This window comes from Glossina fuscipes, unplaced genomic scaffold (assembly GCF_014805625.2).
Source record: "Glossina fuscipes isolate IAEA_lab_2018 unplaced genomic scaffold, Yale_Gfus_2 109, whole genome shotgun sequence".
In the NCBI taxonomy this organism is placed as follows: Eukaryota; Metazoa; Arthropoda; class Insecta; order Diptera; family Glossinidae; genus Glossina; species Glossina fuscipes.
In genome coordinates, this window is record NW_023998452.1 from 1,665,590 (window position 1) to 1,682,642 (window position 17,053).

Consider the following 17,053-nt stretch of genomic DNA (forward strand, 5'->3'; position numbering starts at 1 on the left):
TTTAAATTTACATCTTATTGAGATATCGGGTGAAAGTAATCGACTTTGAAGGTAGCTGACATTAAGCCTTCGAAATGTAGTTATAGGTGTAGGTAGGTATATAAAAATACCCTAGACCCGAACGAGTAACAAATAGGGAAGTACTTCGAAAAATCGGTCAAGATAGTGATCACTGGAAAACATCATATGTTGCTCGCATAATGCGAAGCCAAAAATACTATTTGCTGCGGCTTATACTGGAAGGAAACATCAAAGAAAGTTCTAATACAGGGAGGAAGGGTACCTGTATTGGCTTCCCAATGCACATCTCAATGGAGAGACATAAGCAGTGTAGAGGATATTTGCTAACAGTTGCAAGAGATAGAGACGTGTCTCCCAAAGTTATGGGAAACTTATTGTAAAATAGGACAATTTGATATGCTTACACATACTCCTATATAGGATTACGAATGTTTATATATGTATCATGCAAATCATTTTAAACTTTGAAATAAAATAATAAATTATATGGTCACTAACATCCGATATCTGATAGCCGGATCGATAAGATCGTTTCCCAAGCTACGTTAATAGAAATGTCACATATAGTGGTCATGTCATGTACGTGCTACTTGAAAAAAACAGGCTTCTTTAACGGAAATATCGACTTTGGGAACTAAGCAAGTAATTCTCCATAAAATTTCGTTTTTGTTATTTTTGTTGTAATAAACTCGTAAGTTCAATAACTTTGCGTGTAAAAATTTCTAACGTTCAATAGCATTCAATAGAAGATTGTTTACTGCATTCCCGTGTACAAATTGTTTTTGGAGGTGAATTTGTTTCGGTGGCGTCATTAAAAGTTCCCGTTTTCAATAATCCTTCAAAAAAGAAAGCTTGCGTATTCTTCTTTCACAACACAAAAGGAAAAACTTTTTATATTTATACCAGTGCCTTTGCCATTCACATTGCGCAGATCAAATTAAGAAAATTTTTCGCTTGGAAAAACCAATTATATATAAATATATATATATATATATATGCATATATGTGCGCACTTTAGCATTTAAAATTTGCAAGTTGTAAGCAGTTGGGTTGATGGAATATATTTCAAATCATGAACTCAATACAGTTCGAATTACTTCGTAGACAAATAGGTAAAGAATGATAGCATAAAACGTTTACATTAATATAAATGGATAGCAGGCAGCTCGGTTCTTTCGGTTTTTTGTTATAATACAAATAGTTTTTTTTCATATATAAGGAATAAACTTTTACTGTCTTGAATGAATCAAGTTTTAATGCAATGTCGCGATTTGTTATCTTTCGACCAGCTTCAATCATAATCTTCAATTGGCCCGAATGCAGTAAAGCTTCGCTAAAAAATTTCGGAACGAAATTTCGCAAACCAACGTTGGCAAGTGCGTTTTGCTGTAACACCAACTCCACACACAGCATGTATTTCTTCAAGTGGTTTTTTACATATCTTGAAATAGAAAAGCAATATACGTCTTATATGCTCACTACAGTAAACGTTTTTTACAAAATAAACATTAGCCTGGTCTACATAACTAATACTGTATATAACTGAAAGAAATTTCCTAATAGAACGCATTTGGAAAGTATCATCGAGATACTAGTGCAGGATATAAGAGGTTTCTATGTCTACCGTCAATGCAATAGTATGTGTTAAGAAATAACCGATAAATGTGAATAAGAGATGTTTTCGAATCCGATTTTAAACTTGCAAAAATTGAGGAGAAAAATTATTCAAGATCGGTACATTATTGAATAAGTTCAATCGATCGGACTTGCAATTGACCTCAAAAAAACACGTTCAAAACAGTGCAAAATCTTCAAGATTGCGGATGACGTTAAATTTTCATGAGACGCTTTGATTGATTTCTACCTGCGTCGCGTATAGCTCGTAAACTAAATCGAAGCTTTCAAGTTTTTTTACCATGCACCACTTGTGGTATAGAGTATATTAACTTTATACGGATCTGTGCAGTACCCGGAAGGACCTTGGGATGGAGCCACTTTTTATTATACCCATCGATTCAGATTGCTTTTTGCATTGATTTAAGCTAGTCCGTCCGACCCCCCGTCTATCTTTCTTGTTCTGTAATTATTGAGATATTTTGATGAAATTTGGCATACTGACGTACTCTGCTACAAGGCCGTACACTAGTGAAAATGGTTCGAAGCGCACTACCTTTTTAACCATTTTCCGTGAAAGATCTCATGTTTAAAAAAGTCGTTGTAAGAATAACTGTAGGGTGGTGCGGGGAGCATTTAATGGCAGGCTGTGACCTACTGCAGCTTTTCTACTTGTTTTATAAAAGATTTTTTTATTAAAGGTCTTGAACATGAATTTGATTGGCTTCATGGGAAAAGTCAAGTTTTATGGTTTTTTTCTCACTGTATGCAAATCGGTGGAGAAAAATGTGAATAATGATTGCTGAGGGCGAGAGAGGATCTACTTTTTAAATATCATTAAATTAATACTTTCGACATAAATTCAAAGCCAATTTTTCAACGTGCATTTTGCCGATGTACATATTCGCATTTATATTAACATATTTAAATTGTTATCGTTGATTGACGTTACAAGTGCTTCACATGAAGATTGACAAAAGAACTTGCGTTTCTTAAAAAAGAGTTACGCGCGGATGTGTTTGCTAAATGTGACTAAAATACGGCAAACACAAGTAATAGCGTTATAACCGGTCAAAGCTGACTATTAGGCATCCTACACAAATTCGATTAAAACAGTTGTTCACTCGCTTCGATACAAATATACCAAAAGTGACAAAAGTGACCAAAAGAACGAGTTTTCAAAATAGAGCGTAATATGGGGACGGTCGAAAAAATGGAGCCACCCAAAGTATATTCAGTGCGTCAAAGGTCTCAAAAATTGCGACTTTTAGCATGAACATAAAGTTACATGGACAGATATCAGAGGGACAGGCAGACATGCTTAGATCAATTTAGGAAACGTTTCTGTCTAGTAGTAGTAGTAGTAGTAGTAGTAGTAGTAGTAGTAGTAGTAGTAGACTTATTGCCCGCTGCTATATAGAGTTTTACTTCTTTTTTTCTCTTTTTCGAAGAATCTGCAAAAAGAAAAAGATTAAAAAAATATAAGGATATTACGGGGGGAATGACGGTTTTTATTGTGTTTAAGTAATCGAGAATTGTTTTTATTGCCAACAAAGGCAGGCTTTTTTTTATAATAATGAAAAGACTCCAATCCGCTGGTCAGTTTTTAAAGGTGCCTTCTATTGTATTGGTTGCGTTACGTGTCGAAAATTGTACGTCTTATTATGCAACATGGAGAATATAGATTACTTAACAAAAATTATTTTTTATTCTAAGTATACTACACGACGTAGGATTTAACTCAACGGAATATAAGTTTATATGATTTTAGGTTAGGAGATAAATGATTTCTTTTTGGATGCAAATATTGATTATTTAAAGGACGTAAATAACAAGAATTCTTCTGTTTGCTACCGACTGCTATTCAATATCTTTGAAAGAGTGAAATATTCAATTAACTTTTGAGACTCATAAAAAGAACAAACTGAACTTTGATCGCGATGCTGAAGTAATTGTACCGTATGCCTTCAAATTTCTTTGTAAATATACACTTGCATAAGTAAATTTTATGTGTAATTCGCATAGTTTGGAAATGAAATTTCTTCAAAGTGTTTGTATGTTGCACTTCAAAAATGAAAACACCATATAACAACTTATAAGTGTTATTGACGGTGTGATTTCGTTTCTTTCACTATGGCAGTGACATTTTTTAGTTGACGTTGCACACACCCACATGCGCACATACATACACACACACACACACACACGCACACATGTAGCCACTTAAACGAATAACAATGTTAGTTGTTCTCAATTTTTTGCTCCATTCAGATTTTATTATATATGAGGCTCATGATGATGGTATGGATGGAGAAGCCTTATAAAAAATCCTTATTTTCCCAAGGAGGAATTTATTGCCTCGCATAAATAACAGATTCGATAAGTTATTCATATATGTATATATATATATATATATATATACATCATTCACACACAACACATACTTACGTATAAAGTCATACAATAAATATATATATATATATATATATTGTCTAGCTGTTTCTGTTGTCACATTGATTGAGATGTTGAATCATATTCAGTTATTTATACACAAATCGACAATATGCTGGCGAATAACAATAAAAATGAAAGGAGAAGTGCGACTAGGATGGATAGAGTGGTGGAAGGGGGGAGAGAATGGAAAATGGGTTTTAGATGGAGTTCGCTTGTCATAACTATTCATTTATTTAATACGTAATCGCTGAGTCACTTTCTTGATGTTCTTATCACTTTTATTTTTCTTCTATTCTTCTCTCTCCTCTCTAATGAATTCGAAATATCAGAAATGACATTTATTTATTTATCGTTTTACACTCACTTTCGAGGAATGCAAGTACATGAAACTTGTCACTGCGCTTGTAACAAAGCAGAGCGATAGGCAACAAACACTGAAATCCTTTTATTCAATATATCCTTCACTTGGCTGACATTTAATTTTTTGCATCAATTTTTCCCATTAGTTATCTTTTCATCAGGTTTTCAAGCCTTCAATTACAAGCCCGTTTGTCTGCACATAGATCTCACGGAGTTTTTTTTTTCAACATCCGTCCGTTTTCACTTTAGGCGTTTATATTTCTACTTCATCCGATATTCGTTAATAGCCATCGAATGTAATAAAGTTAAGAATTCGTAAACAAAGTTCAACGCTTCCGATTAAGCTTCAAAATTAAAGAACTGAAAAGTTGACATTTCAAAACAGTTGATGGATCAGATGGGGAAATTTAGGCAAAAAATTTGAAAGTTTAACGAGAATATCGATGCGTCAATGGTTTGCTGGAAATTGATTCCACGTAGTTAACTCACTGCACAATGTATTACTTTCCAATAGAAATAATCAATCAATTATGAAATAAAGAAAATGCTTCGTTTGATTAATTTGATTATTGGAATAAATAAATTTTTGAATAAATATTAGAGGGTAACAAAATGAAGAAAAAAGCAACTTTAATGCTAATAAATAAATAAATCTTACTTATAATCAATTGTATGCATAAATAAATAAATAAATAAATAAATAAATAAATAAATAAATGTGTAAAACGCTTATATAGTAAAATAAATTACATATGTCGATAAATTATAAAAAAATAAATAAACTATATATGAAATAAATATTTTCGGCACAAAGCAATGATTTCACTGAGAAAATTAATAATTTCGTTGTTTCTTAAATGTCTAAACATTCATAAATACAAAGACGTTGATTAATATGCGCGTTTTTGGCTAAGGGTAATAAATAAATAAATAAATAAATAAATATATAAATAAATAAATTACTAAATATCTAAATTACTGAATAAATAAATAAATAAATAAATATATATAAAATAATAAATAAACCCAATCTCAATAAATAACCGACACCTATATTCAAAACATTGTAACTCTATCGTATGCTCTAAATTTAATAATGATCATTACGCAAAAGAGTTGTTCTCATTTTTTTCTTACTCTACATCAACTGTATTAAGAGGAAATGAAGTTTATGCAGATGATTCCAGGACACAGAAAGTCCGTCTGTCTGCCTGGTGCCTGTTCAAGTAAGCTGGTGTTCGTTCCATTTAAAGATCCCGCCTTTTTGTTTTCAATTAGAAACGAATTCTATTGGAAATGCATGGTATGGGCTTATTTTTACGATCCACGCCCTACACAAAGCCTAATTTTTCTACGCAAGAGCGCCAACAAAAGATATGCTGTTACTTGGGGAGAAGGCAACATTTTTCGTATTTAGAAAAACAATGAAAAATAGCATTAGGTGAAGTGTAGTGCGTAGCGTAAATACTATTAAATAAGCACTAAATTGCTTCTGTTGTTATATTGTAGGAATTTATGGTATAGCGCAAGGTAAAAAACAATAAATGCATTAATGATTTCAAGCGAGCCTGCGCTTACAAAACGCTAAGGAATCGAAATAATCTGGACAAAAAATTATTAATTTGTAATTTCCGTTCTTGCCTTCTAAGGACCTTGAAGTTATCCTAAGGTGAATAGAACTTTCTTATCTAGTTAGTCCTTTTTGCATTTAAAAGCATAAGAATCTTAACTTAGAGTAACGGGGACCATTGCAACATCCACATGTTCTATCTTTCATTTACTCTACCTCTACTCTGCTCTACTACCTCTAAGTAAGTTTAAACTTAACGGTTTAATAACTGTTATATATCCCCAGGTATTGTGAGCGATTTAACGATTTTTAGTATCCCTTACCTTAAGGTTTTGCTTATAAAAATATCGTTTACAGCTTTAAGACGATTACAACGAAGTTTAAGGCAACAAATGTTTTTCAAGCCTCTTTACATGGAAACGTGTAACACTGTAAGTACACTTAAAGACTTATATCTTTTAAGGCTGTTAATATGATAATGCATTTGAATGATTACAATAGGTTTGATTATAATCTGACATAAAGCCTTTGATTACTACGCGACAAAATATGGCATCGATGTACTTTTTTCCTATTGGCGGAAAACACATTTGGTGAAAAAAGACGAAAAAAAGAAATGAACGAAAGCTGATGGTTTGCCTTTGGAAATAGAGAAGAAATTCCCATTCAATTTCGTTGGTTCTTTTCACACCGCTTCCTGTGCAGAAAATCTTCTGTGATCCAATGTAAAATGATCAGCATAATGAAAAGATATTTTGCATAAAATAATTACAAACAACATACGAAGTTAGGACATTTTCAACGTTTTCCGTCGAAGACATTGATGTCATGTTCAATTGTAAGTAAATTTAAACCTAAATGACCGATGACCGAATAAGGAACCATCACGTTTCAAGTTTTCACTTGGTTCTCTCTTTCTCTTCACTTGGTTGAAAATCTTGCCAATAGAACATTCCCAATAAATGGTTCACTTTGTTGTTTACGAAAGCGAGGAATACTTTGCTGTCGTATGGTTCATATTATGGTTCTTATTTTTCACAAGTTTTATGTTCTTAGCTTGTCATCAGCTAGATTGCTAACAAGCGTAACCAGTGTATAATGTTGAGTTAAGTTACTAGAAGTCAATGTTAACAATGTGAGGAGCAATGCATTGCTTAATAGCAATGCAGAAGTGAATCCTGATCTTCTGTAGTCAATGTCTCTTTCTCCACACGCAATTATCATACTTAACATGTGGATAAGGGGCTTAAGAACTTCTCCATTGATCTTAAATATCGTGATAGACTTGTAGCAGACATTCATTCTTCTTTTCTGCAGTTGTTGTTATGATAAGTAAAAGCATGTTGTGTTAATGTTGACAAATGTATTAAGATTTTATTCTGGCATTTTCTGCATTTGCTTTTTTTCGGGTCTTTGGTTTCTCGGGTATTCCTCTGGCTAATTAATTCTATGTGTTGTAACACTTTTACGACTTTTTTTTTGAAGATATTTTTTATGTACTTCGTTTTCTTCGTTGTTTGATTCAATTAATTACTTCACTCAATCTTTCATCTCTTTCCGAAAGTTATGATCTTTGTTTGGTTGCTCGACTAATTTCTCAAGTAATTTTTCAGTTTTCAGTGTTTTTTTTTTTAGTTAGAGAAAATAGTTATATTTTTCGTGTAATTTCGAGTTTAAAATATTGTAAAGCTTCGCCCATGTTCATAAAAATTTGTCCTTCACACTACATCGTTTAAATAAAAGGATTAGGAGCCCGTTATGATTGATGTGCCCATTAATAATTGGAAACCATAGCTTCTTTTGCTCTTAGATCTCTCCCGGTTGCTGGATAACTGGATTCAAACGGATTGAGTTGCGCGCCAGAGCAGTTATTCAAATTAGAATTGTTTAAGGCTTTTCCGTAGTATTTCTAGGTGTATTATCGTTGTAAGCGATGGCCTTATCGTGGCAGGTAATTAACCTTTCTGTCTTTATTAACGTTTAATATTTGTTCGACTTGAATATTTCGAGTAGCGAAAATATTGTTGTTCATTAGTTCAACTTTTATATTCGTTGAATATCTCTCTCGGGTGCTTATCAATTATATCGTTTCATGAATAATGCTCGGAGATGTAAATCTAAAATCGCATCAACTTTAGTGATATTCTTTCGCAAAGCCGGATGTCGAATTACAGTTTAAAAAATTCTAAGTTAAGCAAATATATTTTTATACCTCAGCCTTCCTTCTTTTTTCTTTCTTTTTTAATCAACCAAATGGTAATCAATAGATCATTGAATCAGGAAGAAGTATTAGAGGCTGAAATATAAGTTCTATAATATAACATGACGTGATCCAAATTTGGCAAACTATAAAGTACTTCCTTAAAATTTTGCTTCATCTTCCATCATAAAAACCTGGACTTGCTTTTCATGACAATCTCTGTATGTGTTAGGGTCAAAAAATAGACCTGTACGGTCCAAGTCCACTAGAAGAAGAAGAAATTTTAGTAATGAAATATTGGCAAATATGTCTTTTCGACATAGAAAAGTACGCCTACAAATTGGTAACCGGGATTTGCACGTCAACATGCTATTGTGAATTGTCACCATAAAATATTAAAAATTATACGTTTTTGGATTATAAAGATTCAGTTCACGTAAGGATGGTTATATGAAAGCGGGTTCAAAAAATTGCCCCACCTGAACCAAATGTTTCATAGCAAGTTAGGTTGTCCAAATACTATTGAAGAACGAATTTAATGAAAAAAATTTCGAAAAGTGAAATTTTTTAAGGCGATATATGGTGAGTGGTCGAAAAAGTGGACCGATCTGCACCACTTTCAGTACCTCTTTAAATAGGATAGGCATAATAAAGAGTGGATTCTAAGATCTTCCCGTTATTACGCCCATCCACATACTAACTTAGTATACACTGTACCACAAGTGATGTAGGGTATAAAAATGGTATATGGTATAACTTATGATTATATTGCTAATAATCGAGAGAAATGAAGAAAAAATGAATAAGTAAGTTGAGGGCAATAAATATAAAACGTCTAATAAATAATTAACAAATGAATAAATAAATTATATTATAAGTAAATAAATAAATAAATAAATAAATAAATAAATAAATAAGTGCACGCATATATACAAAACTAAAGCTAATAAAAATATTTGAAAATTAACATTTTTATACTTTTCTAGTATCGTTGCAGTTACATATGATACGGTTGACAAAACTGATATACTAAACGTTGGGATCGTTCTGTCTTTTTCATAATGCCCTTTTTGTAATACTGGCGTATCGATCGTGACAGTTTATCATAATTCATAGCAGGACGATTTTTGCGTTTACCCCATAGCTTTGCAACGCGCACCGAATCCTCAATTTTAAAAATACCTTTGCTGCGATCAATCCAACGTATGGCTGTACCGTTTATATGTGGCGCAGCTAATAGTTCCTTTAGAAACTGCCATAAATGTATATGAGATCCACCGGAGCGTGCATTGGAGCGTTTCAAAACATTGCCACCAGCGCAAAGAGTCTCGCCCTTTGCTTCCTCAATTGTACCGTCGTATATGTTGTTCACATCACTGATGCTGCTACTATTTTCCTTAGGTAAAGAGCTATTATCTTCTGCAATTTGTTGTTAATTTATTTATTTTCTTTTTTGTTTTTTTTATATCGAATTGATTGCAATTAGTTACCTTTAATATCCTCATCCGTATCCATTTGATATGAAGGTGTAGAAACCCATAACTGTTGTTGTTGTTGCTGCTGTTGCTGCTGTTGCTGCTGTTGCGTTTGTGACATACTTGTTGCTGTTGGTGTCGTTGTAGTAGACAACATTGTAGAGTTTGTACATTGTTCATTATTATATTCACCGGAATAAGCCAATTTCCATATTTCCAATTGTGCGTGCAAAGTGCTACCACACTACAACAACAGCAATAGTAGCGCACAAAGAAGCAAAGGAAGAGAAAAAGGTAAAAAAAAAACAAGAATATAGATGTGGATCGAATTCTAGATACCCAACACTTCAGTGGTTGTGTGATAATCAATGATGTGCGACAATTATGATTTTTTTAGATGCTACTGCCCTCCCCCCTTTAAAGTTTTTATATTATTCATAAGAATATATATATATAATTAAAAGTTTTGATTATTCTTTCTCCGATCGCTCTTCATTGATGGCATTCTCGCTCCTTAAGCAATTCCATAAAAGAAATTTGATATGCATATCGCGTATGTTTATAGGCAAATATATGCGTAAAGGTACGCCTTTCATGACTTGACTCTACACACCTCTGAGGGGAAGTCTTTCAAATGTATTGATAAAACTGATATATTATTGCTCTGCTGGCAATATTTTCCAAACTATACCCGGGACTTGATTTGGCTTATCCAAGCGATTCCAATTTTTCCATTTGTTTGTTTTTCGTTATTATTTTTAATGTTAGGTAAACCGATAACTGACTATATTTTTAATGCCAATGTTTACTACGAACTGTAATAATATGCATGCACTCGAACAAATTACGCAAAGAAAATAAAGAATAAGTAGAGTAAAGTAGAGTAAAATGAACAAAGGAGGAGAAAAATCTTTTATGAATAAATGTCCTGTGTATATCTAGGTATATGATTATGCTAATTCTATGGCGATAAACGAAAGTTAAGTAAAAATAGTAAAAGTAAGGAAAACTTGTAATTTCATTATAATGCATGCTGTTATAATTTATTGCAGAATAAAAGTAATTAAAATTTTTCCATGGACTTAACGGTAGATATGTCAGAGACAAGTCTTCGTTAGAAAGAAAAGAATTTTTTTTATTTAATTCAAATAAGCCCCCCTAGGTTGTTAATTATTCAAATTGTTTTATTAGGACTACACGCACACATAAGCAGCGCCATAGACCTCCAGCAAATAAATTGCCAGAGAAGGTTTCCTTGAACTCATTCATAGCATTTTTATAATATTATCTAAACTAAGAGAAAAAAAAATATATATATAAAAATACAAATAACATTATGATGTTATCTGCAATGGTCCTGCTACTGCTGGTGATGATAATGATGTCGCCGACTCACTTTCACCTTGCAGTGTTGCTGATGGTAATTGTCGGCTTAATTTAGCAACATCAACAGCACTGCTTATGTGTTTAAATAATAGACGAAACACTAAGAGGAACATTTAGATTTCTTTTTGAACAAAACTAAACGACAAGCTAAGCAAAAAATGTTACTTTGTATATATATGTTGCATTATACATGCACATTGTCAAAGAAGAACATCAAAGAAAATTCTGCTTTATTATGCTCACCATCTGTTATTTACTTACTACACTACAGCATTACAGTACTACACGTGTTTGTATGCATGTATGAGAGACGGTTTGGTTTCACCAAACAACCTTCACACATTCTTTCTTTCACCTTCAAGCCATGACCACGGTTACTAAAAATAATTTTCTGTTTTGCATTAGTGACTGCGTTTTTTGGTTTTTTGGCTTTTATTATTATTATTATTTTTATTTTTTTTTTTTTAATACCTTTTACGACTACTGGTTACGTTGTTAAAGCTTAAATATTTACTACCAGTTTGCTTTTGATGGCTAAATCAACCAAGTAAGAGAGTAAAAGAATGAGAGAGTGACACAGAGAGAGAGAGAGAGAGAGAGAGAGAGAGAGAGAGAGAAAGAGAGCTGAACAATAAGCTTGTTACTTAAGTCTTTTGTTTACCTATAATTGTTTTACAATTAATTCAGAAAAAATATGGGCTCAACTAAAACTCTCTCTATTCTCATACTCTCACAAACTATGAAAAAAGCTTTGTTTATTTTTCTCCATTTTGCTCTCTTTCTTTGAGAGTTTTCCAACATTTCTATTGAGATCTCTTCTCTTTACTATTTGATGGTATATTGAGTTCTAAACAAAGCTATGATATTTTTGCATCCAGTAGAGATTTTCTTCACCTTCGAAGTGTAGTTCATTACGTTTTTAACATAAATAGAATATAGGTTTAGGATAAGATCAGGTAGGAATGATTATTGACCCATGAATTTGCAACTAACTAATTTTTCCAGATCATCCCTGCTTACATGACACCTACCTAAGCGACATAAAAAGAAATCGCAGTTTTTACCTATCAATTATTATAAACTGTAAGCAGAGTATTTTTGTCATCCATAAAATCGATGTCGAGTTCTATTTTCATATTTACCTACTCTTACAGAAACGAATTAAAAATTAAAGAATGAAGGATGTCTAACTCAGGCCATTGGGAATGAATTCATATTCATATCATACTTATCTCATTTATGCCGTGTAATGCGTTAAAATTGTACGCAAATGAATCGATAGTAGCACGGATTAGTTTCTTAATTGAAAATTTGAATGTGCAAAGAATAATTGCACTATGAAATGTCTAAGGTCTTCCACTCACTCTTTCGTACAATTGACATGAGCATATTCGATAAGCCAAGAGCAGAGCGTAAAATTACGCGATTAAATATATATTTAAGACTTGAATTCGGACAAAAAAATTTCAAATTATTCTGGGCTTTACTTTTGTTGGACTGAGCTGAAAAAAGCACCCAAGTCGGCGTCCATAGATTCCGCGCTCATGTCAAAATAAAATCCAAACATTTTGAACTTCTGGATGCTAACGTTTTTTGCACGATAACCGTTTCATTGTGTTATTACGTACGCTGTTCGCGTGGTGCGCTACGCCTGCTGTTGCGCAATAATCATTTTTCATTATATCAATACGTTCGCAAGGTCAAAACTACTTTGTTACCTCTACTCTGTATGATTGACTTGAAGTTTGCAGTTGACATATGATTGTACATTTCCCCGTGAGCATGTTTATTCTATGTATTCGCTCATGCTAGCTCATATTTACCTGCAGCGAGTAGGAGAGGGTTTAAGCTTAAACTGTTGATTTCCTTTCATTTAGTTTACTTATCAATAGTCTAAGCGAGCACGTAATAGATATCACAAAATTCGTTATGAACTGAATATAATTTTTTTTTTTTCTTCGTTTTTTCTTACTTGGATTTTTTATTGTTGCTGTGCTTTTTTTGTAAATTACATTTTTTAAGTTTTTCGTTTTTTTTTTGGTTGATACTTGATGAACTATTTGTAAAGAAATAAAAGCACTAAACTCTCATAATATTTCAATGACGTCAACTCGATTTCATAACTTGTTCAGATTTTTTCTTTGAGTTTGATTATTTACTGTCTTTTTGTGTTTTTCATTTTTTTCTTTCACAAACTCAAAAGTTCACTTCGTAATAGCAATAAAGGATTCCTTTTTATGCTCGCATATAGTTGGAATATATATATGTCATGATGATGAGGCTATGTGTTTATGGCACATATGTTTACCCTACGCGTAATTAATTTTTAATCGTTTGAATTTCATTAACTAGTAATGAAATTAGTTTCTATATAAAAAAAAATTGTACGAAAAATTCTTACCTCGGGCACTCGCTTTATGAATTCTTCTTCGCTGAGCATCAATAATGCCGTACCATCTTCGTTAAAATTAGATTCCAAATTGTTTATGGACGGTAAACGAAATTGTTGAATAGTGGCTTGTAACCAAGAGTGCACTTGGGAAGGTGACCAAGCGCAAGGATCTGCAAGAAAAAGAAAACGGATACATTATGGAAAGTAAAAAAAGTGCGTTAAACCCTACCTTTCGCACTACAACTATTACATTATGTGCGATGTTTAATAACTAGCCTGGGTTAATGGAAAGCTGAGCTAGCGGTACGAGACTATCTTCACCGCATTAAGTGAGGTATTCGCTCGTAAAACACTTTAGGGGCATCGCTTAGAAAGCATTGGCTTTTGTCAAGTCAATAACTGTTGTTTTACATACCGAGAGATGTGCAATCTGAAGCCAGCTCGGCAGGAGAAACTTTCAATATCTTTTCACTCTTAAATATTTCCGTCCACAAGTTACCTGCTTACTATCTTTTTACATCCTATAGCACTTGCGGTACACTTTGTAATATCTAGAGGGACTTGAGATAGATTCCCCTTTTATTACACCGATCGATTCAGAATCATTTTTTGCATCGACCTAAGCTTATCTGTCCATCTGTCTTACCTGCTTTCTTGTATTCATCCTACAGATCGCGCCTTTTTCAGATATTTTCATTTTGTTATTAAACCTAAATGGTTTGACTCAAGAAGGAATGCAATTGAAATGCCATTTTTTCGATTACTTGTCCTCATGTTAGGCCTTAATTTGAAAAACAGTTACATGAACATCTGCGCTAAGCAAAGTGATGTAGGGTACTCAAATGGCAAATCGTGGCCGAGCATACCTTCTTTTCTCCCTCTTGTTCTTCTCTTGTTTTTCGTTTAAAATAGCGTTTAGTTATCCATTAAATAGTTGTTAATCAATTGTATTTAAAATTCAACACAACTTATTTGCAGATTATTGTAGAAAAAAGAAAAATATAAAAATTTTATTACACCTCAGGTAGCACAATCAATACCAGTTTATAATTGCTTTAATGCAAACTCGTATGCGTCAGCAATATTAACCTATTAACTAATACCCCACAACTACTATAATGAATCGTATGAGCGCTGGGGTCAATAAGATTTCTGTAAGAGTGAATCATTCATTTAAATCTCGAACTAAGATATTCATTCAGAATTAAAATCTTATCTAACTTGTTATGATAATTGTTGCATATATGCCAATTTGAGTATAAGGGTCTTTTTTTTGATTTTCTTTTAAATTTTGCTATTAATTGCATACCTTGAGATATTTGTAAACGGGCGCATGTAGCTTCTGCTTCGCATTTAACATGTTCTAGGGCTAAAGAGATAACACCCTCAATATCACCTCGAACTTCTTCTAGGCAAGTTGTCAAAGAATCCAGAGCCAATGGTTTTAAATTATGCTTCTTCTGAAATGTCGTATCTTCTAGATACTCGCGTAATAATTGATAATCTTGTTGCTGTGGATGCTGAATAGATGACACGCAGCTATTATTATTATTATTGTTATTGTTATTATTATTATTTTCGTCGTTGTTGGTCGGATTGGTTTGTTCTTGCAACATAGAATTCAAATCGATAAATGTTTCAACGTCCGAATCGAATGGTTCCGATTTGATTACATTATTATGTGCATACGATTGGGGTGACGGTGTTCCACAGCAATTTGACTCTGGAGGCGATGGTGGCAGTATATGTAATTGATCTTGTTTAACAGTTGACGGATCAACTAAGCGATACGGAGAATTGGTGACAGTAAGCTGCGAACTATTCGGTAAATTTGCAGAGTCGTAATGGCCTGTGATGTTAGAAGTATAATGAGGAGAATTATATTCAGTTTGCGCGGGACTTGATTGAGGTGATGGGTAGGCTGCTCCTGACAGTGATGGCAGAGGTGGTAATTGTAATTTTAGTTTCGATAATGCGATTTGCTTTTGTTCAATATTCGTTGGAAAATAATTTCTATAATTTTTTTCGTGATTTATTCCATCCAAGACGGTGGAAGGCGACCACTCTTGTTCCAATTTGATATCAGCTTGAGTCACTGGAATGCAGCTCTCCTTAAAGTCGTACACTGTGGTCGGTATATCAACGAATTGCGAATTACTCGAATCTTTGTTATTTTCCTGAGGTAGTAGAGATAGATCAAAGGTGTCCGTAAAGGTCGAATAAGAGTCGTTAGTTGTTGTGTTGATTAGACCATCAAAGTTGTTCGGTTCGAATTTAAAGGGAACTTTTGGTATCGATGCAACAGGTAATGTTAAGCAGCTTGTCTGAGACATCTGTAAATAAAAACAAAAAAGAAATGGTTGTTGTAGAAAAATGTATGGTTCTTTTACCGTAGTCAGTATTAGTTTTATTTTTGTTAAGGAAAGTTGAAAAAGAGATTAAGCATCGAAAAGTCGTCGACATAAATTAGGCATTAACCTATCACACCCCTCATCTACAACGAAAATAATTTTCTCTCTTAACCTATTCACCGTGTCGATCTCTTTAACGATATACTCATACACACAGTATATGTAATACGAAATTAGGCTGTAGAGAAATTTGACTTGTACTGATATGAGAAAACTATTTTTTAAAATACATTATTATGGTAAATATGGTTCCATAATGATAAAATTTTACGAAGAAATTCGGCAAGGACCAGAAGAAAAACCAACGGAAGTACAGACGTACGCGTGGAATATCAAATCGTTATCATGGGGTAAATTTTCAACATCTATTTACCGGGATAGAGTTCTTCATATGAGGTAAGCGTTCATCTTTTCACTTATGATGCTTACAATCGAAAACCGAGCCGTTCCTTTAGCCCATGGAAAAAGTAGTCTGTTTGGCTTGCAGATAGAACACCACTTTTTTGTAGTAGTATCTACACTCACCAGGAGAGTAATGTCGATATTTTTCTGTCAGTCGGACTTTGTTTAAGTGGTATGAGCCTCATCGAAAGCTTATAACGGTATTAATCAATAAAATGCTGATAAGCTTTCGATCAGCGTATCGAATAAGAGAAGATTACCAGTGTAGCTTAAGGTTTAGTTGAAAACACATTCATGTTCCTGTTCCCTGATCATCAGTGTTTCTAATCCATATTTCAAGGAGTAGTTATTGTCGATATATCACTATACGTGCTTCTGGGGCAGCCAGGACATGTTGCCTTTGATGAGCACCCTGAAAAGCTGCCTTTAAAAAAATTTCATAATTTTCTATTCGATGGGTCTGATATTATGCCTCGACTCAAAAACCTTTTCAAACATATTTGTTTCAAAGACAAAAAAAAAGTACGTACGTTTTTCTTATCACCAACACGAAAGTCTTCATCTAATCGTGATGGCATAAAATAGTAATGGACTTAATGTTGAATGAATTTAAATCTTGCGACCTTAGCGTATAAAAGACATACCAATGGATTAAATAATTTAAAAATTTTTTTTTGTAGAATTACTTTGATATTAAAACAAAAAGATTGATTAACGTTATCACTTAGTGCTGCCGTTAATTTATTTATTTATATTGTGTTTTTTTTT

General features: G+C 33.1%; 1 protein-coding gene across 4 annotated transcripts in view; it reads right to left on the reverse strand.

Annotated features, from left to right (window-relative positions):
• Window positions 1–9,127: 9,127 nt before the first annotated feature.
• The window catches only part of LOC119638725 (DNA-binding protein D-ETS-4), a 28,276-nt gene continuing 20,350 nt past the window's right edge, over window positions 9,128–17,053 (reverse strand). For 3 of the 4 annotated variants that reach the window (XM_038035687.1, XM_038035686.1, XM_038035685.1), the window contains exons 3-6: window positions 14,782–15,805; window positions 13,482–13,642; window positions 9,710–9,938; window positions 9,128–9,638 (exon numbers count right to left, since the gene is read on the reverse strand). In XM_038035687.1, coding sequence (XP_037891615.1) covers window positions 9,217–9,638; window positions 9,710–9,938; window positions 13,482–13,642; window positions 14,782–15,805 — 1,836 coding nt within the window. In that variant the 3' untranslated portion in view covers window positions 9,128–9,216. Of the gene's footprint in view, window positions 9,639–9,709; window positions 9,939–13,481; window positions 13,643–14,781; window positions 15,806–16,815; window positions 16,878–16,929; window positions 16,937–17,053 lie in introns of those variants that run through there. The other variant, XM_038035688.1, reaches the window with a different exon arrangement.